Source organism: Carcharodon carcharias, chromosome 12 (assembly GCF_017639515.1).
Source record: "Carcharodon carcharias isolate sCarCar2 chromosome 12, sCarCar2.pri, whole genome shotgun sequence".
NCBI lineage: Eukaryota > Metazoa > Chordata > Chondrichthyes > Lamniformes > Lamnidae > Carcharodon > Carcharodon carcharias.
In genome coordinates this window covers 135,576,818-135,602,748 of record NC_054478.1, presented here as the reverse complement: position 1 = coordinate 135,602,748, position 25,931 = coordinate 135,576,818, and the positions used below count along the sequence as shown (strand labels likewise).

The 25,931-nt window shown below is 46.8% G+C and overlaps 1 protein-coding gene across 7 annotated transcripts in view; it reads right to left on the bottom strand.

Moving 5' to 3' along the window:
• LOC121284769 (disintegrin and metalloproteinase domain-containing protein 23-like) overlaps nt 1-25,931 on the bottom strand; it is a 178,647-nt gene that overhangs the window by 100,953 nt on the left and 51,763 nt on the right. For all 7 annotated transcript variants that reach the window (XR_005944537.1, XM_041200356.1, XM_041200355.1 and 4 more), the window contains exons 4-8: nt 25,605-25,668; nt 14,833-14,915; nt 13,438-13,501; nt 6,018-6,087; nt 308-387 (exon numbers count right to left, since the gene is read on the bottom strand). Coding sequence is in view for 6 of the 7 variants with exons in the window: in XM_041200356.1 (XP_041056290.1) it covers nt 308-387; nt 6,018-6,087; nt 13,438-13,501; nt 14,833-14,915; nt 25,605-25,668 (361 nt within the window). In the remaining variant the exon portion in view is untranslated. The remainder of the gene's footprint in view (nt 1-307; nt 388-6,017; nt 6,088-13,437; nt 13,502-14,832; nt 14,916-25,604; nt 25,669-25,931) is intronic.

Sequence of the window (25,931 nt, the reverse complement as noted above, 5' to 3'; positions counted from 1 at the left end):
ATCCCCTCCAAGTCACTCACCATTCTGACTTGGAAATATATCGCCATCCCTTCACAGTCACTGGGTCAAAATCCTGGAACTTCCTTCCTAACAGCAATGTGGGTGTACCTACACCGCAGGGACTGCAGCGGTTCAAGAAGGCAGCTCACCACCACCTTCTCAAGAGCAATTAGGGAGGGGCAATAAATGTTGGCCTAGTCAGGCCATGAATGAATAAAAAAAATTACCAGCAAACTAATTGCCCCACAGCAACCACCGCACACAGACCAGTTGGGATAATGAAAGATTGATGTGGGGGGTCACTTACTGCTCTCCTTCTCCTGCGGGTACGGAGCCAAGGTAAGTCCACCAGGAAAGACCATGGAGTGTCAGCCGTGCTTCGATTCCCTGGAAGAGATCGTGGGAGATAAGTCACCAACAGCACCCAGTGTAATTCCACCAGCTTTTACCGAAAGGGTTAATAATGGATATCATTCCAAGGGAAAAAGAGGGTGGTTTTAAACCGCAGCTTGAAGCAGGAGAGAGAGGTGACGAAACGGAGAGATTTGATGAAGGAATTTCAGAGCTTACGGCCTGGACTGCTGAAAACACAGCCATCAATGGTGGGTTAAGGGGAATGGGGGCTGCACTGGAGACCAGAATTGGAGAGAGCGCAGAGATCTTGGAGGTTTGTAGGGCTAGAGGGGCTCACAGAGAGAGGAAGGGGCGAGGCCAGGGAGGGGAGAGTTTAAAAATCAAGTTATTGTTGGACAGGGAGCCAATGTGGGTAGGCGAGCAGAGAGGACGATGGTGGAGCTGAACTTGGAGTGAGCTGGATATGGGCAGCAGAGCTTTGAGTGAGCTGAAGTTTAATGAGGGTGGGGAATGGGGGGCTGGCCATGAGAGAATGGAATAGTCGAGTCTCCAGCTCCCAGGCAGAGTGAAATGTTTGAGAAAGGGACTTCTTTTACACGCACAGGTGTGGGGTGTGTATTTAGTGTGCTTGGCTGAAGTTGTGTGTACGTGCATGTGTGCAGTGGGGCTTCGGGTGAGGACAGGGCCAGACCTAGCTGTGACAGCCCACCAAGTGTCTCAGGTATCCTGTCAGTCTCACCGTGGAGGGTGTGAGGAGAACGAGCAATCAGTACCTTGAGCAAGGTGTCCGACAGAAATATCCTGGACATTTCAATCATTCAAATGTGAAAGAAATTAAACCCACAAAAGGAGCAGAGGGGAGAGAGCAAGAGGGAAGAGAGTAGGAGCAAAGGGGAGAGCAAAAGGCAAGAGGGTAAAGATAGAAGTGATGCCTTTAAAATCTTTATTTAAAGAGTGGAAAAGATAATGTTACAATAGCCTGCTGACATGAATTGAAAGGGAAACATTTGCAGGGCAATGGGGAAAGAGGAAAGGGAGTGAGATTAATTGCATTGCTCTTTCAAAGAGCCAGTACAGGCACAATGGGCCAAATGGCCTCCTTCTGTGGGCTCAACCGTGCCTCTTTAATTCAACCACAGCATTAGCCCGCCTCCGGGCTCCCCGACCAATCAGGGAGGGACGGCGGGGTAACACTGCCGAAGGAAGGGTTTCTAATTAAAGGAAGCTCGACCTATTTCCGAGAAGCTCGTCAGCATTCGGACTGACCCTGGGGGTCCTGCTGCGCAATCCGAGGGGCTGCAGGGAGGTGAGCTCTGCCAAGTACCGGGGGGGACAAGGATAACCTCTCGAAGGAAGCCAACGCGGTTGCAAGTGGACAAGGAAGTCGGCAGCCAGAGTGTGCCCCCTCCAACCTGGAGGTGGTGAACCGAGAGGATCCAGGACCTCCAGAAGACAGGAAAGACGATTAGCTTAACACTTTCACATGCCGAGCCCCACATTGTGATGGATCCAGCATTGCTCAAGTCAACACACCTTACAGCTCCGCTCATTCCTCTCTCTCCAGGCACTTCACGTCCCCGTCTGAACAGCCAATTCACTCTTATCCTCCTTCCCCCAGACCTTATAGCCACCTCCACAAATGGCGTCCTTCCCTCCTCTCCGCACAAGCTGGACTCACACTCACACCTCCCTACTTTCTCTCTTCGCAGCGGGACAGTACACAACTTGGCGATAGGCAGAGACCCGTGAGGTGTGGGCTGCGGGGGTCGGAGGAAGAGGAGGGGAGCGGCGGTTGGCTGTCCAGTGATCCAGTGACAGGCACCATGATGGCCACTGGCAATGCACACCCGCCTGGCCCAGCAGGGAGGGCGTGTTGTTCCACAAGGCTGCAGATGTTAGCAGCGATCTGTCACGAGAGCGTGAGCCTCCTGAGGCATGGGTTCTCAGACAGGTCGAGAAGAGCTGACCCTCTGCCTGCAGACCCTGTACTGGTGGTCTCGTCCTCCTTCCATTTGGATCTCAGCGTCCATCTCTCCACCTTATGGAGGGGCTTGCGGTTGAGGAGAAGACGGCTGGTGCTGCTTCTGCTGCGACCTCTCCCGCTGTTGGGGGTGTGGCTTCTGCTCCTGCCCCTTCAGCAGAGGGGGAAGGTGGAGCTGCACAAGCTGCTCCCTAAGCCAGGCTGAAAACTGGCAGTCGGGAAGTGCAGCTGAAGGCGAGTAAAATGTTGGACAGGTGAAGTGCCTTCCAAGGAGTTGGTGATCATCAGTCAAGCAGTGAAAGCACCGTCTGAGGGGCAAAATGCTCCGAATTGCAGCCTGTCACCTGGCCATGGCTGCAGCTCTTCAGTGTCACTGATCAAAGCCTTCCCAGCCTGTCAGGTTCACTGAAGAAGCTCTTCCCCCCCTGTGAACTCATCTCGGTGACCCTGGCGAGTTGCTGACAGGTCAAAAAACAGGTTGGGAAATCCAAAAATGAGGCCATAGAGGGAGTGCAGCGAAGGTTCACCAGACTGATTCCTGGGATGGCAGGATTGTCATATGAGGAGAGATTGGGCCGACAAGCTTGTGTTCACTGGAGTTTAGAAGAATGAGAGGAGATCTCATTGAAACATATAAAATTCTGCCAAGGGTGGACAGACTGGATGCAGGGATATTTCCTCTGGCTGGGGTAGGGGGGGGGGCGGGGGGGGGGGCATCCAGAACAAGGGGTCTCAGGATACCATAAGACCATAAGACGTAGGAGCAGAGTGATCTATTCGGCCCATTGAGTCGGTTCTGCCATTCAATGAGACCATGGCTGATCTGGTAATCCTCAACCCCACTTTTCTGTCTTTTCCTATAACCCTTGATTCCCTGACTGATTAAATATCTGTTTATCTCTACCTTGAATATACTTAACGACACAGCCTCTACAGCTCGCTGCGGTAAAAAAAATTCCACAGATTGACTACCCTCTGAGTAAGCGAAAAAATTCCTCCTCATCTGTTTTAAATGGGCACCCCCTTACTCTGAGATTATACCCTCTGGTGCTAGACTCTTCCACAAGGGGAAACAACCTCTCAGCATCTAGCCTGTCAAGCCTCCTGTGAATCTTGTATGTTTCAATAAGGTCGCCTCTCATTCTTCTAAACTCCAATGAGTGCAGGCCCAACCTACTCAACCTCTCCTCATAAGAAAATCCCTCCATACCAGGGATCAACCTAGTGAGCCTTCTCTGGACTGCCTCCAATGCCAGTATATCTTTCCTCAGATAAGGAGACCAAAATTGTTCACAGTATTCTAGGTGTGGTCTAACTAGTGCCTTGTATAGCTTTAGCAAGACTTCCCTACTTTTATACTCCATTCCCTTTGAAATAAAGGCCAACATTCCATTTACCTTCCCTATTACCTGCTGAACTTGTATGTTAGCTTTTTGGGATTCATGCACCAGGACTCCCAAATCCCTCTGTGCTGCAGCCTTCTGCAGTCTTTCCCCACTTAAATGATATTCAGCTCCTCTATTCTTCCTGCCAAAGTGCATAACCTCACAGTTTCCCACATTATATTCCATCTGCCAAGTGTTTGTCCACTTACTTAACCTGTCTCTATCCCTCTGTAGACTCCTTGTGACATCCTCACCACTTGCCTTCCCACCTATTTTTGTGTCATCAGCAAACTTGGCGATAGTACATTCACTTACCTCATCCAAGTCATTAATATAAATTGTAAATAATTGAGGCCCCAGCACTGATCCCTGTGGCACTCCACTAGTTACAGGTTGCCATCCTGAAACTGCCTCCCTTATCCCAACGTTCTGTCTTCTATTAGTTAGCCAATCCTCTATCCATGCTAATATAGTACCCCCAACACCATGAGCTCTTATCTTATTAAGTAGCCTTATATGTGGTACCTTATCAAACGCCTTTTGGAAATCCAAATATCTAATGGTTCTCCTTTATCTACCTTGCTTGTTACCTCCTCAAAGAATTCTAATAAATTTTTTAGGCATGATTTCCCCTTCATGATGCCATGCTGACTCTGCTTGATTAGATTATGTATTTCTAAATGCTCTGATATTACATCCTTTATAATACACTCCAACATTTTCCCAATGACAGATGTTAAGCTAACTGGCCTATAGTTACCTGTTTTTTGTCTCCCTTCTTTTTGAATATGGGTGTTATATTGGCCATCCTCTGGGACTTTTCCAGAATCTAAGGATTCTTGGGAGGTTACCACCAGTGCATCCACTATCTTTGTAGCTATTTCCTTTAATATCCTAGGATGCAACCCATTAGGTCCAGGGGACTTATCGGCCTTTAGCCTCATTCGTTTCTCTAGTACTTCTTCTCTAGTGATAGTTGTTGTATTTATTTCCTCACCCCCCATTTTTCACCCTTGAATATTTATTATTTTTGGAATGCTATTAGCATCTTCTACTATGAAGACTGAAGCAAAGTATTTATTCAGCTCCTCTGCCATTTCCTGGTTCCCCAATATTATTTCCCCAGCCTCATTCTCTAAGGGGCCTATGTTCACTTTGGCCTCTCTCTTCCTTTTCATATTTTTAAAGAAGCTCTTACTGTCCATTTTTATATTACTTGCTAGTTTACCCTCAAAGTTTATTTTCTCCCTCTTTATTATTTTTTTGATCATCTTTTGTTGGCTTTTAAAACTTTCCCAATCCTTTGGCTTACCACTAATCTTTGCCACATTGTATGTTTTTTCTTTCAATTTGCTACTGTCATTAACTACCTTGGTTAACCATGGTTGGTTTATCCCCTTCCTTGAATCCTTCTTCCTCACTGGGATGTATCTTTGTTGAGAGTCATGAACTATTTTCTTAAACATCTGCCATTGTTCATCAGCCGTCTTTTCTGCTACGCTGTAGCTGCTGACATGGGGTAGACCATTTAGGACTGAGATGAGGAGAAACTTCTTCACACAGAGGGTGGTGAACCTGTGAAAATCTTTACCACACTGGGCTGTGGAGGCCAAGTCACTGAATATACTCAGGAAGGAAATAGATAGATTTCTGGACTCTAAAGGCATTAAGGGGTACGGGGAGAGCGCAGGAGTATGGCGCTGATATAGAGAATCAGCCATGATCATACTGAACGGCAGATCAGGCTCGAATGGCTGAATGACCCACTCCTGCTCCTACTGTCTATGTTTCTATTGTGCCCCCTGCCTCTTCCCAACGCCAAGTCTCTCAATCAGGCACCGAGTGCCTTTGAAAGAGAGGCCCCACCCCCAGCCCCAGGCAGGCTTTGCTTTCTCGGCTTCCCACGTGGTAAGTGCCCCGCCCCGCCGCTGGTTAAATAGCAGCGGTGGCAGGGTAGGGTCCTTAAGTGGGCATTAATCGCCTTAAGGGCCTCAAGCGGCATCAGAGCAGGAAGGCTATCTGCGAGTCTTCCCACTCTGCACTTAATCAGGCAGAGGCGGGAAGGTGTTGGGATCCCCACCCGGCACTCTCCACCCTCCGCCCGATTAAATACGCCCCTCACCTCGAAGCTGGCTACGGGAGACGGCATTAATTTCCACCCAACGTCGGGATTTAACTCCCTAGGTGCACGCAAACCCGCTTCCCCTTGCCTGCAAGAATACCCCCCCACAAAGAGCCTGAGGCACACAGCAGCCTCAAGGTTCCACCGCCTCAACCTCAGCAATCATTCCAGTTACCAAAATGGAGAGGTTTGTCCGCCAGTCCAACCGGGATCCGGTGCACTAAGTGGGGCCGTGCCGAATTCTCCTGAAAAATAAAAGCAGGGAAACATTTCTCCATCAGCCATCATATTTCACGTATCCAGGTGTTGTGATGTGCAAGTTTTGAAAATTGAAATGAACAATAGCAGAAGTGTCAAAAAATGCTTCTCATTGTCCAGGAATATTGTGTAATTTGAGGTATCATTCACTGGTTCAAATGCTATTTACAGCACATAACTCTATTCCTTGACTGCGTATAACCTGCTGTAATAATGTATGAGCACCTCATTAATCAAAGACCCATTCTATTCATCTAGTACAGAAGAAAGCCAAACAAATTCATGCGGACTATTTTGATAGCACTATTTATTTAGTATTGCTCGAAAAAAAAAAATTTTGTTGAAGCTTTTCATCTTGCACTCATCAGGGCGAAAAACTGCAACAACAAAAAACAGTATCTTTTTTCAGCAGTACTCAAGTCCTGTGCTACCAAACGACTATTTATCAATTTTCTCTAAGTCTGAAAATTCGAGATTTACAGTTTTTACAAAATGTCCTCCTCATGTTTCGATTTCATTCCAATCGATTGCCATCTTTGTTCAACAAAATGTTTCAATTGAATCCTGCCATTCACCATTACGTTACCAGAAACCCCTGGAACGTACATCTGGTCAGTCCACAAACTGTTTTCCTGCACAATCAATCAGGCAGACCGGCCCAGGCATGTGGAACTCCATACCCCTGGACGTATCAACCTGATCAACAAAACGTCTGGTCAGGTCTAGAGTGAAATTTTTTTCCTTGGTCGATATTCTTAGTGATAAGAGTAATAGCAGATTGGGGAACTGGTCAGCAAGTTGGCTAGACAGGTAGCGTGTGGATTAGATTAACACCAACTGCACAGGGTTCGAACCCTGTTCCAGCTGAAGTAGACTCAGAGCCTGCCTGCTCGCCCTTACCCATAGTAAAAAAAAATCACAGCAGTTAGCTGTGGTTCAGTGAATAATTGCCAAGGACCTGCCTCCAAGCAGGGAACAGAAGATGCAGCATATACTGATATTGGTCTCACATCATTCACATCCTTTATGTTCTAAGGTAATGTCAAATACTGCACTCAATACTTGTCCTTCCTGCCCTCCTTTTTGAATCAGCGTTCTTCCAATGTAAATCTGTAACCCCGTGTATAGCAATTAACTGGCATTATCTCAGTGCATAACATGAGGATTCAGCTTTCTGGCTTTCTTCCCTATTGATTCATCCTGACTCAAGTATCTCTCTCTCCCTCGAGGGGAATCAATCTTAAAGCTAATACCTACCGCCTCCCCTCCTGTACAAACAGATAACAGCAATCCATAAGCCCTGATGTATTTGAATCTTGCAATTGCTGTAAATACTGTGATCATGATTGCTGTAATATGCCTTTATAGCAGCATGTCATCACTGGACAGGAAGTGTGTCATGTGACCTAGCTTCAGTTTCACTTCGGCCTGTGAGCAGAGCATAGCACTGCTGCTGATGTTTTTTCATGTTTTCTATCCATATAGATGTGCCTAGTTTAAATAAATGAACCCACAGTGTGTTTACCCAATCCCTTATGAGTGGTTTGTGCCTTTATTTCATTATAAAAACACAACATGGTGGCAGCAGTGGTCAACCAGTGTGGCAGCAGGATTAAGTACAGGCATGAACAACATGGTGAACAGCTTTAGAACGTGCTACATGGCATGAGCCAGCCCTCGATGCTTTGGTAAGACCGCAACGAGTTTGCAGTGTCGGAGAGAGTTGAAATCGCAGCGCAGTGACTGTGCAGAATAGCCCTGAAGGCATCAGCAGCAGGGCTGTGTTTGCTGTGTTCCGCACATAGGCTGAAGGGAAACTGAGGCTGGGTCACATGATATACTTCCCTTCCCGTGATGGCATCTGCTATCCCTTAAAGACATATAACAACAATTATTGTACTGTACAGAAATAAATAAATATCTCCGATTTGGGGAAGATCAGAGACCCTTTTCCCACTGATATACCTAGCCATTTCAGTTCCTGTCTAAATACTTCCCCCACCAATGCCTGGGTGAATTGGAGAGATTCACTGGGCAGAATTTAGTGTAACTCATGGATTCAGCACAATGGTTGGAGAATGGGTGGGAAACACAGGTTACTTCTAAGCGGGAGGCCCGATCAGATTAAGTGCCTGTCACTTAACTGGCCAGCGTCGGGCCTTCCCCGGGATTCAGGACCAAGCGTGCTGAAATCCCACCTACTGAGAGCTGCTGGCTAATCAGAGGCCATCGGCTCCCCAATGCCGGCAGTGCCATCAGAAACAGTGGCTGCTGCCGGTAATGCTCCCAGGGAGAGGGCTAGGATCACCGAGGGACCCAGGCCACAGGTGAGTGAGGATAGGGGTTGCGGTGGGTGACGGGGAGTTGGAGGCAAGGGCAGGGGCTGCATTGCATTAGTGCCGGGACCCTCAATAGAGCACTAAGTGCCGCTGCACGAGGGTACACACCACACACACACACACACACACACACACACACACACACACACAAACACACACATACCTGGTGGCCTTCGAAAGACATGGGATACACTTAATCTCTGACTCGCCAACAAATTATTTTTTTAAACTTTACAAACATTTATTACACAAAATGGTGTATACACTAAAATGTCAACCAAAAGCATTAATTTTCCTGAATGCATTTACATACCAAATAAGGACAGAATGGTGAGCTCAGGGATGATTGGTATCAATTGGTTCAATAATGAGTCTATTGACAACCTGCCGCATTTGACAATATGAACTCTGTTTCTCTCTCCACAGATACTGCCTGACCTGCTGAGTATTTCCAGTACTTTGTTATTTGTCAGTATTTTGCTTGTGTTGGAGTATGTTTTGAAGCATTATAATGTAGGAAACACAGCTGCCAACTTGCACACAGCAAGCTCCCACAAACAACAATGTGATAATGTCCAGATAGTCCATTTCAGTGGTATTGGTTGATGGTTAAATATCGGCCCGTGCACGAGAGCGAGCACCCCTGCTATTCTTCGGAATAGTGCAGTGAGATCTTTTACATTCTCCAAGAGGGACACAGGAGGCCTCATACTGGCTTCTCATCCAAAGGATGACAGCTCTGGGAGCATCAGCCTGGACAATATTTTCATGGCTCTAGAGTCTTGAACCCACAACCTTCTGAGTCAGAGGCAAGAGCATTACCCACCTAGACGTGGCCAACCACTGAACACACTAACTTCTCCAAAGCTTTTACCCCAACAAAGGAGGTTGCATTCAGACACCAGGGGTGATAAGGTTCCACAAGGCTGGAAAAACTGGTTGAGGGGCAAGCATCCCTCTACTCTGGTCCAACAATGCATTTTAACTAACTAAAGCTAAGGAGATTTGAAGGTATTTGATAATTATAAAGTAATGTATTCAGTTGCTCTTATATTATCAACAGTTGCAAGTGGAAGCAGAACACGCGGGGAAAAAAGTAGATTTATACAGGTGTTTTTTATTTATTTGTCCTCAGATTATGGGGCATCACTCGCAAGCCGGGCATTTACTCTCTATCCCCAGTTGCACTGAGAAGGTGGTGATAGCGGGTTTGCTACAACTGAGTAGCTTGATAGACCACTTCAGCGAGCAGACCGTTTGATGCGAGTGAAGTGGAGTCTACTCTTCACTGGCTGCAAGTAAGACAGGGGTCACATAGAGGCCAGACCAAGTAAGGACGGCAGATTTCCTTCCTTGACGCAGTGGCTCTCAAGCCAGAGTCTGCGAGAAGGTTGCCAAAGTGATCCGCCAAAAGTAAAATTCTAGCCTCCACTGTCCTCCCCTCAGCACCCCCTCCAATCACTGACCAGCAGTAACACCCTTATTGACAGCAGAGGGCAGGGCTGTGGCTCAGCGCAACCAACAGGCACTAAGGCCGAGGTGCACAGAGCCCATCAGAGGTCAGGAGTATCTCAACTTGCTGGGGTGTAGCCCACGCCACCAACATGTACAGCCTTAGCCTGTGTTGTCCCCTGTGCAGACGCAACATGTCCAGAGACAGGCACAAGTGGTCAGGATCTCTCACCCTGGCCAAGGTGGGTGAGAAACTGGCGGAGCTCCTCCGTGTCAAATGTGGCAACGTGGACAGGGGACATGTCATCAGCCGTGATCTAATTGAATGGCAGAGCAGGCTCAAGGGGCCAAGTGGCCTACTCCTGCTCCTAGTTTGTATGTATGTGCTGGGCAAAGTGCTGACCCACCCCCTACTCCACCGCCCTCAAACAACCCGAGTACTGACAGCAGCTGACAGCCAGACACACAGGAACTCAGGACGCGCGTTAAGAAGTTCCAAAAAAAGAGATGAATCAATCTGTGCATAAAGTAGCACAGCTCCGGAAATTAATAATACTGTCAGGAGGGGTCACTGTTGGGCTGACCTTAACACGTTGTGTGCCATTGCATCTCTTTTGGCTTACGTTAGTATCAAAACTGGATTTCAGCGTAACAAGTACTGGAAAGCAAACTGATGAAATGCTGACATGTTTCTTTAGGTGACTGCATTAGAGTTTACATATGTTTTAGCTACTGCACAGCTGGAGCCTGAGCCTCCTGAGCCTTTCCTCCTCGACGGTTGCTCGCAAACCTTCTAGCAGTTCAAAATGAGCAAACCTCTTCAGGAATTCTGATAATATTTCCTGGCTTTTAAAAGAAACCACGTTGTGTATTTATTAATATTTTTATAGACGTCCCCATTTAAGTCCAGTTCCATGTGGCTTTAGAAACATGCAGCTCTTTGTAGAATATGTTATTTCCCATTTGAAGCAAATAGTAAAGATGCATTTAAGAGCAGGCATGAGGGAGAAAGGGATTGAGGAAGATTGAGGTGAGGAAAGATGTGAAGGGATGTGGACATATAGGAGGAAGTTCCACATATCCTACATAGACAGAAAGGCTAATGAGGAAGTGCTGGAAATGGCTGGAGAAAACAGGAAATTAGTGCACAACATCAAAGAGAGACAGATACAATTCTTCGGTCACATTAGAGCAGATGGTAGACAGAGACAGTTGTTGGAGGGGGAAGATCAGTGGAAATTATAGGACAGGGAAGCAAAGGAGAAAATTGATGATGGATATAATGGCGTAGATGCAGTTGACTTATGTGGGATATATAAAGGCAGCACAGGGCGGACGGAGGAGGGGGGCTGTGGCAGTCAACCTTCTGGGAAGAAGGCAACACCAATGAATGAACAAGTGGCCTGTTTCTGTCCGCATATCCTATGCAATCCTCTTTAACTTGATGATGAAAGAGGAGGAAAATTCCTTGGGAAATTTCCTCATCACACTGCAAGCTCAGAAATTTCCCAGTTGCCGGGAACATAGAATTACTCTACAGCCACTCGTTGAATAACATGGGATGACCACTTACAAGTCGGACTAATCCGATTTAGTTCAAATAAAATGTGGTTCTAAGGCTTTCCCACAAGGGTCAGAATTATTACAGGAGAGACAAAGCACCTGGCCGATCTTAATTCAATCATCCAAGTTTCACATTACGTAAAACAAAAATAATCGGAAATATATATCTTGAAAGTGAGAGAAGTGAGAGTGACTACCCTTGACACCAAGGTAACATTTGACCAAGTATGGCACCAGGAGCACCATTCAGCACCATTTGTGACTCCTCAGATACTGAGCAGTCCATGTCCAAATGCAGCAAGACCAGGACAATATCCAGGCTTGAGCTGACAAGTGGCAAGTAATATTCGCACCACACAAGTGCCAGGCAATGACCATCTCCAACAAGACAGAATCTAACGATCACCCCTTGACATTCAACGGCATTACCATCATTGAATCCCCCACTATCAACATCCTCAGGATGACCATTGACCAGAAACTGAACTGGACTAGCCATATAAATACTGTGGATACAAGTGGGGGTCAGAGGCTAGGAATCGTGTGGGGAGTGACACATTTCCTGACTCCTCAAAGCCTGTCCACTATCTACAAAGCACAAGTCAGGAGTGTGATGGAATACGCTCCACTTGCCTGGATGAGTGCAACTTCAACAACACTGAAGAAGCTTGACACCATCCAGGACAAAGCAGCCTGCTTGATTTGCGCCCCTTCCAAAAACATTCACTCCCTCCACCACCAATGCACAGTGGCAGCAGTGTGTGTACCATCTACAAGATTCACAGCAGTAACTCACCGAGGCTCCTTAGACAGCACCTTCCTTACCCACGACCACTACCATCTAAAAGGACAAGGGCAGCGGATGCATGGGAACACCACCACCTGGAATATCCCCTCCAAGTCACTCACCATTCTGACTTGGAAATATATCGCCATCCCTTCACAGTCACTGGGTCAAAATCCTGGAACTTCCTTCCTAACAGCACTGTGGGTGTACCTACACCACATGGACTGCAGTGGTTCAAGAAGGCAGCTCACCACCACCTTCTCAAGAGCAATTAGGGATGGGCAATAAATGCTGGCCCAACCAGCAAAGTCCACATCCCGTAAATAAATAAAAAAATATATACGTTTAGTTGTATAGTTAAATTTTATGCAGAAAAAATACTTGCGTTGTGTTACGAGGATCTGTGGAATTTCTATCAGTTGGGAGGGAAGTTTCAAAAGGAAAATGGTTGAGAATTCCTGCCCAAAAGGGCATCAGTGAACCAGCTGGAATTTTACAACAATTCAGCAGTTTCAATGTCACTTTCATTGATTGCACTGTTTCAAATCTCCATAATTAGTCAAGCTCCATAATTAGTCTGGCCACAGACAAGAAGTAGGTGAAAAACACTGACTAGACAGACTTACATTTTCATAGCACCTTTCATAACCACGCTATGTCCCAAATATCCAGTGAAGTACTTCTGAAGCATAGTCACATTTGTAACAGAGGAAACACGGCAGCCAATTAGCGCACAGCAAGCTCTCACAAACAGCAATGTGAAAATGACCAGATAATCTGTTTCTTGTGATGTTGGTCAACGTTGAAGCCACAATATAAATGCAAGTTGGTGTCAGTTCACTATGTACTTTAGGGAAATAAACTTGGCGCTCTTGCCCAGTCTTGTCCATGTACAACTCCAATCCCACACCAGCACGTCCCACTCGACTGCTCCTACAATGGCCTAGCAAGCCACTCAGTTGTACCAAAATTACCACAAAAGCACCCTCATCACAAGGACTGTAGTGGTTCTAGAAGGTGGATCACTACCATCTTCTCAAGGGCAACGAGTGTTGGGCAACAGCTGTTGGCCCTGCTCACGCCATTTAGATCACAAGAAAGACAAGCCCCATTAACAATTAGGTGGTCCATCATATCAGCAATATTGGCGGCACTTATCGTCTGACAGTACAAAAGAAATAATACTTGGCACTCACCTCTGTATGTGTCTGTGCCAATGGTGCAATGATATACATGTAGTTACCATCATCAAACATGCCACTAGAAAGAGAGAGAGATGAGATAGTATTAGACTGAGGCCAGTGGTCCCAATCAGGGTCCAGTACCCTCACACGATGCTCACCAAAGCCACTGCTTTCCCGCCTCCCAACCCCCCACTCCAAGTTTCCTCCTCTTTGGTCCCTTTTGTGTTTCTAAGGTGAAGAGTTGCTGACACTTTAACAATCCTCGTTTACCCATCAGCCAGTGTTAACATTCAACACTCCCAGATCATGTTTGGTATAATGCTAGATGCAACCCTGGCGCTTAAGATGTTGGGCTTTTTAAAATGTGGATTTTTAATAACCAGTTTTAAGAAGATGGGCTAGAAATCCTGAGTTTTGCTGAGATCATAAACAACAAATCATTGAACGCAAAACCGTCTCTTACAAGATGGCATGTTGAGAGGCTTGACGAAGTTTGAACAGTATTAGAGTTGTTTCAGACAGCTGAAGGCTAATTGAGATGATGAATGTTCACAGAGATAAGGGGTTGACTCTTACCACAAGCTTCAGGATCCTAATATCGGGACCAAAAGGGGCTCCCAAGCCTGCACTTGCCGGCAGCAGGGCTAGCTTGGTTCTTGAGGCTGGAGGCCCAATCCAGACAGCTGGCAGGCCTGAAGCCTCAGCACTGCCACCAGGAGAGTTGGTGCTGCTGAGGCAGGTCAGAAACCTTGAGGGTGCTTCAACATGGAGGCAACCCGGAGAGATAAGTAGATACGATAAATTCAGGATGGGCTAGGGCAAAAGGCTCCGCCAATCAGAGGGTTGCCACAGGGAGGCCACCTCCGTGAAGCTGGGGGCCTCCTCACATGCAAAGGGAGTTTACCTGAAAGGCTGTTGAGCAAGCCAAATGTCCTCAGTCTCTGTTATAACACTGATCTACTAAAGAGGCCCTGCTATGAGTTTGTAAACTGTCCCTTTGGATTTACACTTGCTTTTGGGGGGATGGGAGGTGTCAGGTAGAGTGCATCGAGCTGCTGAGTTAAACTCGCCCTATAGGCCTTACAAAGCACCCTCATTGTGGGACATCTCCATTTCCCCAGGTCCTGCATCCATCCCCTGGTTTTCTAGGAGCAAGGCTGCCTGCTGTGTTTCGCATCAGGGCAGCTCTCTGTCATCCAGCAACAACAAGGTTTAGCCACTCCCCGTCCTTTCCAATCCATTGATCTGGGTTGGATTTGAACTTTGGCGCTAAGAGGCGAAAGGGCTGTGGGCCAGGCCCAACCGTTCCCCTGAGCGGCCTTTCACTCTGAACTCAGTCAGTAACCCCAGGATTAAAGCTGCAAGTCCCACGCGACCTTTGCAAGGTGAGCTCCCGGTCATACTTACTGAAGCCCATCGCAAGTGGACAGTGCAACTTTGGACTTGGCGATGCCTCGTATCTGCCCATGATAGTAACAGTGTTCTCCGCCCTGAGGGAAAAGAAATATAGTTGAAGCAAGGATACAGGCCAAAGCCCACTCGGCTGCCATTAACATCAAAGTGCCCTTTCCAATTAGTAGAGAGAAATTTGGTGGCAATTTTAATCTACCTCGCTGGGTGCAAATCCCACCTGATCGGGTGGATCGATTTTTTTTTTTTTACACCCAGTAATCCATCCCCCCCCACACCTGATATTAAATCAGACCATGCCACACCAAATCTCGTCCAACAGGTGGGTTACATCAACATTGGTCAACGTTATAATGTCAATGTTAATAAGCAACACTTTGCAGAGCCAAATGAGTTTTGATGTCCCTGTGGCTGTAGACTCCTGGCTTCTCGCTTGTGTGCAGTGCATTCTGGCCCGCATGTCTCACGGTTGGTGCCATACCTACCTTTGCACCGTAACTATAAAACAGAAAAACATATAGCCGCTTTCATGACCACTAGATGTCTCAAGGCGCTTTACAGCCAATGAGGTACTTTTGAAGTGTAGTTACTTGTTGTAATGTGGCAGCAAAGCTGCGTGCAGCAATGTCCCACAATCAGCAATGTGACAATGATCAGATAATGTGTTTTTAGTGATGTTGGTGGAAGGATAAATGCTGGGGAGAACTCCAATGCTCTTCCTCAAAATAATGGGCTGAATTTTACCAACTCTTTGCGGGAGGTGCTGGGACGAGGGAAGACTGGCAAAACGGCGCAGGTAGGCGTCCAACATCCTCCATGCCACTTTGCCAGCAGTGGGAAAGGTAATGACGGGCCATTGGCTTAGAGTCCATTTCAGTGGCTGATTGAGGGCTTATTTCAGCCTCCGCGGGCATTTTGCCCACATCGAGCAGGTCCTCCACCGTGAGGGGAGAATGGTAGGTAAACCCTGGCAGCCTCCGTAGTTGGACGAGGCTGATGGAGGGGGGGAGTGGAGGCTGGAGGCCCTGGCTTCCTTTTTGGTCACTGACCTCAGGGACAGGCTCGCCCAATGACAACTGCCAACCCCCGCAGCACCAGTGTCACCTGCCCTCACCAACCAACCCTCCCCCCACCCCCCCCTCATCAGAGCCTGCCTGACTGACCCCGCCACCCTTCTTCCCACTTAACAGTTTGCAAAGCGCCCTCACTCCGCAGGTGCAACCTCAGCACTGGCCGCCCCTTCCAACGGCACTGCTGAGCTGCCGGGCCTCTGATTGGGCTGGCAACTCCTTGCTGGGGGCGGTGGGCTCACTCCAATGGCTGGAGCTTCCATTCCTGCCAATGTGGAGGTCAAGCCCTGCCCCCTACAACCATTCCCAGCCTCGACTGTGGAACCCCTGCCACCTCTGTAGAATTCCACCCGATGTCACATCCCAAAGGCGGCACCTGTGACAATGTAGCTCGCCCTCACCGGGAATGTCAATCTAAATTATGTATTCAAGTTCTGGCTTGGGACTTATGACTCATAGACATGAGTGCTGGCAACTGAACCAGGGCAAACTATAGCACCGTAGTCTGTACCCTCGGCTAAGATCAGCTGACTCAGCAGAGGTGGGAGATTGAGCCTGAAACCTTCTGCCCTGTATGGTTTTCGTTTGATCTACATGGCACCTTTAACCACTGGTTATCAGGAGAATCTTTAAATGATCCTCCTTGGCTAATGTGCTCACATTCCTCAAGCAGACAGCCTAACTTCTAAGCAAACAACAATTTGCACTTATATAGTGCCTTTAGCAGTAAAACACCACAAGCTGCTTCACAGGACGGTAATCTGATCAAATTTGACACCGAGCCACATAAGGAGATATGAGGTTTTATGGAGGCGAGGTAGAGGAATAGAGAGGTTTAAGAGGAGAATTCCAGAGCCCAGGACCCAGGCAGCCAACAATGGCAGAGTGAAGGAATTCAGGGATGCAAGAGAGGCCAGGGTTAGAGGAAGCCAGAGATCTGGGTGGGTATTAAAACTGGTAGAGGTTAGAGAGATTGGGATGGGGGAGGGGCTGTATGGCAACATGAACTAGGCTTGGTGGTGCCTGCCTACTATAGTATGATCCACCACCTAAAGGATATAGCATTATAAACAGAGGCAGCAGAACAGAATTAATTATTAACACATGAGCAGTTCTGCTGCACACAACTGTGGACGGACTGGACAGGAAAAGCAGAAGCAGACTGATTCCAGCAGTTGAGCCATTGAGTACAATCAGCCGTAGGTACAGGGTTGAATGTAAGAGATTTTAAACAGAACCCAAAAGAAACTTGTTCACAGAGATTTGTGAGGAACTCACTTCCTGGCTTAACATTCGAGACAGGAATATTCAAATTTGATGGGATGGTTAATTAAAGGGTGTGGGATAATCGTTATCCTTTTAATATCAGATTCAAAAACCTAGAGACAATAATATGTCTCATAATTAACTTAATTTATCGTTTCAAAACCTTTATTTTTAAGTTTGCATAAAGAGCAGCACACGAAGCTGAGTTGCAAAAGTGCACCTTGAACATCTAGAATATCACGTTCTGAGAACTTCTCATGCTCTCCTTGAACACGCTCAAAGCTTTTTAAAATTTATTTTTTCACGGGATGTGAGTGTCGCTTACAAGGCCAGCATCTGTTGCACAATTACCCATGAGAAGGTGGTGGTGAGCTGCCTTCTTGAACCGCTACAGTCCATGTGGTGTAGGTACACCGACAGTGCTGTTAGGGAGGGAGTTCCAGGATTTTGACCCAGTGACAGTGAAGGAACAGCGATATATTTCCAAGTCAGGATGATGTTTGGCTTGGAGGGGAACTTGTAGGTGGTGCTCTTCCCATGCATTTGCTACCCTTGTCCTCCTAAGTAGTGGAGGTCACAGTTTTGGAAGATGCTGTCAAAGAAGCCTTGCTGAGTTGCTACAGTGCATCTTGCCGATGGTACACACTGCTACCACTGTGTATCAGAGGTGGAGGGAGTGAACATTTAAATTGGTGAATGAAGTGCTGTTCAAGTGGGCTGCTTTGCCCTGGATGGTGTCAAGCTCCTTGAACATTGTTGAACCTGCACTCATCCAGACAAATGGGGAATATTCCATCACGCTCCTGAGTTGTGCCTTGCAGATGGTGGACAGACTTTGGGGATTCAGGGGGTGAGTTACTCAGCACAGAATTCCCAGCCTCTGATCTGCTCTTTTGGCCACAGTATTTATATGACTGGTCCAGTTCAGTTTGTGTTTAATGATAACTCCCAGGATGCTAATTGTGGTCTAACTGGGATCTCCCTTGTAACCCTCATTTATACCATTTAGCAAACTGGCAACCTCATGCTGTCTAATTCTTGCTGAATTTTAATATTACCTGCCTGGTCCAACGTTAACTCAGCAACCTTCTGGAACTTTGACCTTACTTTAGGAATGTCACTGTGATCGAAAGACAGGATTTGCCAACACACACTTCTAACCAATTCTGATCAACTTATATTGCTAACGAACGTTAACTGTCCTGTCTTCGCTCAATTCGAAAAACAATGCAAAAGCATTGCTATATTCTTACAAAGGGAAGGAATATGGGAAAGGGTGGGGAGATAATGGCATAGTGGTGATGTCACTGGACTAGTTTCCAAAGGCCAGCTAATGCTCTAGGGATACTGGTTCAAATCCCACCATGGCAGCTGGTCAAACTTAAATTCGGTTTTTTAAAAATCTATAACATAAAGCTAGTCTCAGTAATGGTAACCGTGAAACTATCATCGATTGTTGTAAAAACCCACCTGATTCACTAATGTCCTTTGGGGAAGGAAATCTTCCATCCTTACCTGGTCTGGCCTACATGTGACTACTGACCCACAGCAATGCAGTTGACTCTTAACTGCTCTCAAGGGCAATTAGGAATGGGCAACAAATGTTGGGTTTGCCAGCGATGCCCACATCCCACAAACAAATATTAAAAAAAATATGATTAGGGCTATTTGCTTGCGTCGAGGGCAAATGCTGGCATGAAGAGTGTGGGCCGAATGGCCTGTTGCTGTGTTGTAACTTTTATGTTTTTAAGTACAGTGCAAACACAATGGCACTTAAACTATTCATGGGGCTCAGGTTTTCTTATGTACAGTTACTGTGACATTACAGATAAAATGATATGGATATCTACGTACCAGACAGGGGAATCAGGTACAACTCCGTCCCATGGACTTGACACTGAGCTGAACTCATAACCCTATATCCCCTCCATCATTAGGACCCCATACTTCCACCTCCGTAGCATCGTCCATCTTCATCCCTGCTCCAGCCTATTTGCTGTTGAAACCCACTTCCAAGCCTTTGTTACCTCTAGATTTGACTATTCCAACATTCTCCTGCCAGATTTGTACTAACATCCTCCATAAACTTCAATTCATCCAAAACTCTACTGTCTACCCTATCCTAACGTGCACCAAGTCACCTGTCCCTCCTGTGCTTGCTGACCGGTCTGGCAATGTCTTGATTTTAAAATTCTCATCCTTATTTTTCAATTCCTCTATTTTCTCCCCCTACCTATCTCTGTAACCTCCTCCGGTCCGACAACCTTCCGAGATCTTTGCACTCTTCAAATTCTGACCACCTGCATACCCTGATTTCCTTTGCTCCATCGTTGGCGGCTGTGTCTTCAGTTGCTGAGGTCCCAAGCTTTGGAGTTCCCTCCCCTAAACCCCTCTAACTCGCTTTTCTCCTTTAAGATGTTCCTTAGAACCTCCTTCTTTGACCAATTTTAGTCACCTGCCCTAACAGCTCCTTATTTGGCTTGAAGCTTTGTTTGATTACAGGAAGCGCCTTGGGATGTTTTACTACATGAAAAGAGCTATATAAATGCAATTTATTATTACTGCTAAATGCCAACGACAGAACCAGGATTTACTGAATGGCCCATTAGAGCCAAGGTGCCAGTCTGTGGGTTTGGCACTTTGCCTCCAGCTGTCAACTCCCAAAACGGAGGAGCAAAACTCAAACAGCATTTTTGGGAATTAGCTTTGGTGGCTGGGCAGAGTGGGGAGGTACTCTGAATTCAACTAAAATTCCAAATTCCAGCACGCCATTGTGGTTTTTCCATGGACATCACTGGGTTTTCATTAAAGTATTTCAATTTCAGCAAGCAAGCAGATCCATGTTAAACGCACAGCAGACTGCACACTAAATCGCACAGTCTGAAAGATTTCTGCACCATGAGATTCTCACTGCAGTGCTACTCTAACAGTTGGCTCGCAATACACTGATATCAGCATATCACAGATGGGGAACATTTGGTGCATTTGTTAGACACAGAACACTCTGTACGCATCTGAAAGAAAGACTTGCAGTTATATAGCACCTTTCACTACCTCAGGACATCCCATTGCAACCAATGAAGTACTTCTTGAAGCACTGTCACTGTTATAATATATTAAATGCAGCAGCCAATTTGGTGCAGAGCAAGGTCCCACAAACAGCAATGTGATGATGACCAGATAACCTGCTTTAGAAGATGCTGGTCAAGGGATAAACATCGGCCAGGACATCGGGGAGAACTCCCCTGCTCTCCTTCGAAATAGAGACACTGAATATTATACGCCCGCCCTGAGAGATAAAACAGGACCACAGTTTAACACCTCAACCGAAAGACAGTCCAGCACTCCCTCAGTGCTGCACTGGGGGTGTCAGCCTGGATTATGTCTCTGGAACGTATACTTGAACCCAGAATCTTCTGGTTCAAGAAACGAGCGTGCCACCCACTGATCCACAGCTGACACCAGTTCAGAGCAGTCATGGTCCCATGCTGAAAAATTGCCTCTAACTGAGCACCAGTTGTCATAACCACAGAAAGAACTGGAATCACGTCATACTGCTGCAGTAAGGTAGCTCGTGCATCCAGTTGATGCACTTTGGTGGGATAGGTACCTTACCATGTCATGTCATACACAGCCGGGGAACAGTTAACAATGGCTCTGGGAGTCTGCAATGTAAAACAAGCCAATTTTCAGCTCCAGTGTCCCCTGTGGAGCACGGAACCCTGCAAATGTTTTTTTTTAAATACCTAAAGTATTGTTAAAAATAATTTCTGAAAACACAGCACTTGTAGAAACACAACAATCAGATTTTTAACTGAATACGTTAACAATAAGGGGCATAATTAAAATGACAAAGTGCTTTGCTGTCCAGAGGCTAACTGAATAATCCCTACTTAAGATAGCTGTTTCACTTAAAAGTTGTTCTTCTATAATAATTGATTTTAATCGATCCCATCCTCCCCTGTCCCCTACAACATCATCAAGAGCTCTATTTTGGAATCCAGCCTCCCCACAGCTTGCCTATCACCTCATGCAGTTCCTCACCGCCCACCACAATAACCTATATTTGGATTGCGAAAGCATAATTTGCATATAAAATGTGCAGCCCATTGCCGGAGGTGCTGTGGGAAGCACTAACTTAATTCCGTCAGCCCTGGGACGCAGCTGTAGCTTACAGCTACTTGAATACGCAGCAAAGGAACGTCGCCAGCAAAAATAACCGATCAATAAGTCAAAGGTGCATGAACCATCAGACATCGAGGTGAAGGATGTCACAGCTGGGGAAACGAATCATGTATGTCCCCCTTTTGTCAGCATCAAACTCTCACGTAGTATTAACATGGGGACTGTAGCACAGTGATGGACTAGTTACTGGACGAGTAACTGAGGAACCTGTTCTAATTATCTACAGACACAAGTTCAAATCCCAACACAGTAACCTGGCAACTTAAATTCAGTCAATTTAATAAATCGGGAACAAAAGGCTTGTGTATCAGTAATGGTGACCACCTTACAGTTGGATTGTAATAAAAATCCACCCGGTACCCTTCATGGAGGGAAATCTGCCCGGCCTTACTTGACCTGGCCGACTGACTCTGAACTGCCCTTTGAAATGGCGCAGCACACAGCTCGGTTGTATTTTCAGGAAGGGTAATTAGGAGGGGGGCAATAAACGTTGGCCTTGCCAGCGATGCCCACATCCCATCAATGAATAAAGGAAAAGGCCGAGGGATACAGGGCTGTAGAGGGAAAGAGGGCACTGGGCTAAGCTTTCAGATTGTTTTAGCAAAGAGCTAGGGCAGGCATAATGGGCTGAACAGCCTGTACTTATTATGAAAGTCCATGGATCTATGGCTGGCACTGATCACAGCAATGGCATTGATGCTTTTGTTACTAGCAGTGCAACTTGTTGACGTCAAGGTAAAAAGAAACTCAGCACAGGGACAGCAAAGAGTTGACACGATGGCGGTGGGACAGTGTGGGCCAGTCAGACCATGAGTGAGTTCACCCTGACATTTCGAAGCCCAGGTTTGCACCGACACTCAGCTGTCATGTCTCCAGAGGGAGCGGGATTGTGAAGTGGTTAATTTCTCTCTCTCTTTGCGCAGGTAATTAATCGCTTACTATGAAAGGACGCAGCGTGAAATCAACCTGCCCTGATCTCAGCAAACTGGTAGACTGCCAGCTTTGGCAGGATTCTTTCGTGTTTGATCATTTTACTTCCTCGCACATAGTCAGCACTTTCTCCTGCATGAGGTACTCGCACAGTCGATTAAGCTACAGCCTGGCCACTGGAGTTCTTGCAGGCTACCCCTCAGCTGCTGCTATTGCTGAGTTTTCTAAACGAGCGGCTACTGATGTTCCTGAGGAGCATGTTTGTGATACCGCTGCCTATGACGCACAGCTGCAACTGAAGGGGTTCAGTGCTCCTTCTGTATCTTTGGTACTGCAGACTCAACAGCTTCAATGTTCTCCTTATCGGCCTCCCACTCTCCAGCATCTGTGAACTTCAGCTCATCTAAATTTCATCCTAACTCGTGCCAAATCCTATGCACTCATCACTCCCAAACTTACATTAGCTGCACATCCGGTAACCCCTCAAAGTTAAAACTCTCACCCTTATGTTCAGTTCCATTCAATGTTTTGCAACCAACAACACCCCCCACCCCCGCCCCACCCTACCTCTGTAACCTCCTCTCCGGTCCTACAACCTTCGAGATCTTTGCATTCCTGTAATTCTGCAACCCCCTATCAAAAATTCCCCAGGGGTTACCCTTGACCAGAAACTGGACTGCAGCAGTCATATAAATAGTGTGGCTGCAAGAGCAGGTCATAAGCTGGGAACTCTGCAGAGAATAACTCACCTCCTGATTCCCCAAAGCCTGCCTAGCGTCTACAAGGCACAAGTCAAGACTGTGATGGAATACTCTCTAGTTGCTTGGATGAATGTGGCTCCCACAGCACTGAAGAAGCTTGACACCGTCCAGTACAAAGCAGCCCGTTTGACTGGCACCTCATCCACCACTTTCAACATACACTCCCTCCACCACCAACCCACAGTAGCAGCAGTGTGTACCATCTACAAGATGCACTGCAGGAACTCACCAAGGCTCCTTCAACAGCACCTTCCACACCCATGACCCCTACTGTCTAGAAAGGTAAGGGCAGGGAATGCATGGGAACACCACCGCCTGCAAGTTCCCCTCCAAGCCACACGCCATCCTGAGTTGGAAATATATCCCTGTTCCTTCACTATCGCTGGGTCAGAATCCTGGAACTCCCTCCCTAACAGGACTGTGGGTGCACCTACGCAAAATGGACCTACTCAAAGTACCTAGTTTCAAGTGGCCAAGTAATGAGCCACTAGTGAGATTATAAAACCGTCTTGGCATGGGTGCAACTGCAGCAGATGTGGATTTGCCAAATGTTAATTCCGCAAAGCATATAAGTCAGCATCAAGCATCAGTGCAGAGCAGAGGTTCAAGAGGGCAGCTCACCACCACCTTCTCAAAGGCAATTACAGATGGGCAATAAATGTTGGCCTAGCTAGGAACACCCACATCCCATAAAATAATTTTTTTTTTTAAATTTCCTTCAGCCCACCGTTGACTGGGCTTTCAGCTGCAAAGCCCTAAGCTCTGGAATTCCCTCTCTAAATCCTTCCATCTCTCTCTCTCTCTCCCTTTCTCATTCTTTAAGACACACGGTAAAACCTGTCTCTGACCAAGCTTCTGGTCACCTGCCCTAATAGCTGCTTATGCAGCTCAGGGTCAAGCTTTGTCAAGAGCACCTGAGGATGTTAGTGGCGCTATATAAAAGCAAGCTGTTGCTGGTGGACCTCTGTGGGGGAGGGGGTAGTGGGGAAGATCTTCTATCAGCCAGCATATCTAAACATGTGACAACAGGCTGACTGTCCTCTCTGAGTCCTGTGGGCATGCTAGTCAGCTCCCTCCACTCTGCACTGACGCTCGATTCGGACTTAAATGCTTTGCGGAATTAGCATTCAGCAATTCCCCATCTGCTGCCGTTGCACGCATGCCAAGATGGTTTTATAATCTCACTAATGGCTCATTACTTGGCCACACGAAACTGGGTACTTTGGGGAATTGTATTTGCAGCTTAATGTACCAAATGAAAATCAATATATTAAAAAAAAATTAAAACTTGCTGGTAAGAAATGATTTAATACTGTGCAATGCAATTACCACATTGCCAAGAAACCTCTGGTGTCATAAGCTTCTGATTGTTTTTACAGTCAATCTTATGTTTTTGGTTAACTCTTCATTTGTCGTTCTGCATCACAGGAATACATGCTTTGAAACGTTGCAACATGACTGATTGACTCATTAAATTTCTCAGCCATTTCAACAGTGCCATCGGGGGGTATTTTAACCACCCTATGATGGTCAGCAGAGGCCTCTCTCCCTTCCTCCACAATCTCTCTCTCTCTCTCTCCCTCCCTCTCTCCTCTCCCCCCTTTTCTCCACTGAACCCCTAACCCACTGACTCCCAATTTAGCCCTAGGGGTAATTGGAAAAAATCCAATTGGGCTGCCCCTGACAGGATTAAGCAGCTCTTAAAGGGCCGCCACTTTCACTTTCAACAAGCCTGGGTTTTATTTTTTGGAGGGGGGGGGTGGGGGGTGGGTGTTGGTGGCCAGCAAAGAAAGGCTTCTGCAAATATGTGGACCTGCACCTCCCCACTACCCGACCCTCCCCTCCACTGCCCCACTTTGAAGACACTTTGGATGTTCTCCTGGAGGAGCCACAGCAGAACAGGGATTCATCGTCTTAACACTCAAGCCAGGCTGTTCAGGAGGGCAACTATTTCCTCTGGCGGGGGATTTCAGAACAAGGTGGCATAAACTTTAAAATTAGAAGTCCATCGTTCAGGGGTGACAGGAAGCGCTTCTTCACGGAAAGGACAGTGAGAATCTGGAACTCTCTCCCCCAAAATGCTGTTGAGGCCGGGGTTTTGTCACGGGGGAGGGATGTCAGTGGAAATTTCCAAACCGAGATTGACAGATTTGAATTAGGTAGAATCATAGAATGGCTACACCACAGAAGGAGGCCATTCGGTCGTCACATCCATGCCAGCTCTCTCCGAGAGCAACTCAGCTAGTCTCGCTCCCCTATAGAATCAGAGATTGGTAGCAACACAGGAGGAGGCCATTCAGCCCATCTTAAGGGATACGGAGCCAATGTGAGTGGACAGAGTTAAGGCCCAGATCAACCATGGCCAAACTGAATGACAGAACAGGCTAAAGGGGTAGAAAGGCCGATATTCCTTAGATTTGTCCCTGGAGTGCCCCTGGGCTCAGATGGTGGGAGAGGGGAAATCACACCCCTAACTGATGTGGGTGCCACATCACCGCCTGTTTAATGAAGAGCCCTTCCTACCCACAGAACAAAAGAAATAAAGTCAGGGGCTTACCTTGGAGAAGAATGTCTTTTGTTTCTCATAATGTATTTCTTTATACTTGGAGGACAGCAGGTTACTGTGGGGCGGAGAAGGAAAACACAAGTTAGTTGGCACAGAAATGGGAGAACGAGTCATCTCTCTCAGCACTGCGGATGGCATCCTAGGGTCCTAATTGCTTCATAACACCCCACCATTCAGCCTGACTTCAATACAGTGGACAAGGCTGGAATTTGGAAAAGTTAAAAATACAAGTGTAAAGATTAATTTTGAATTGATATTGGGATAAGGAAGAACTTGCATTCATATTGTACCTTTAATAACCTCAGAATGTCCCAAAGC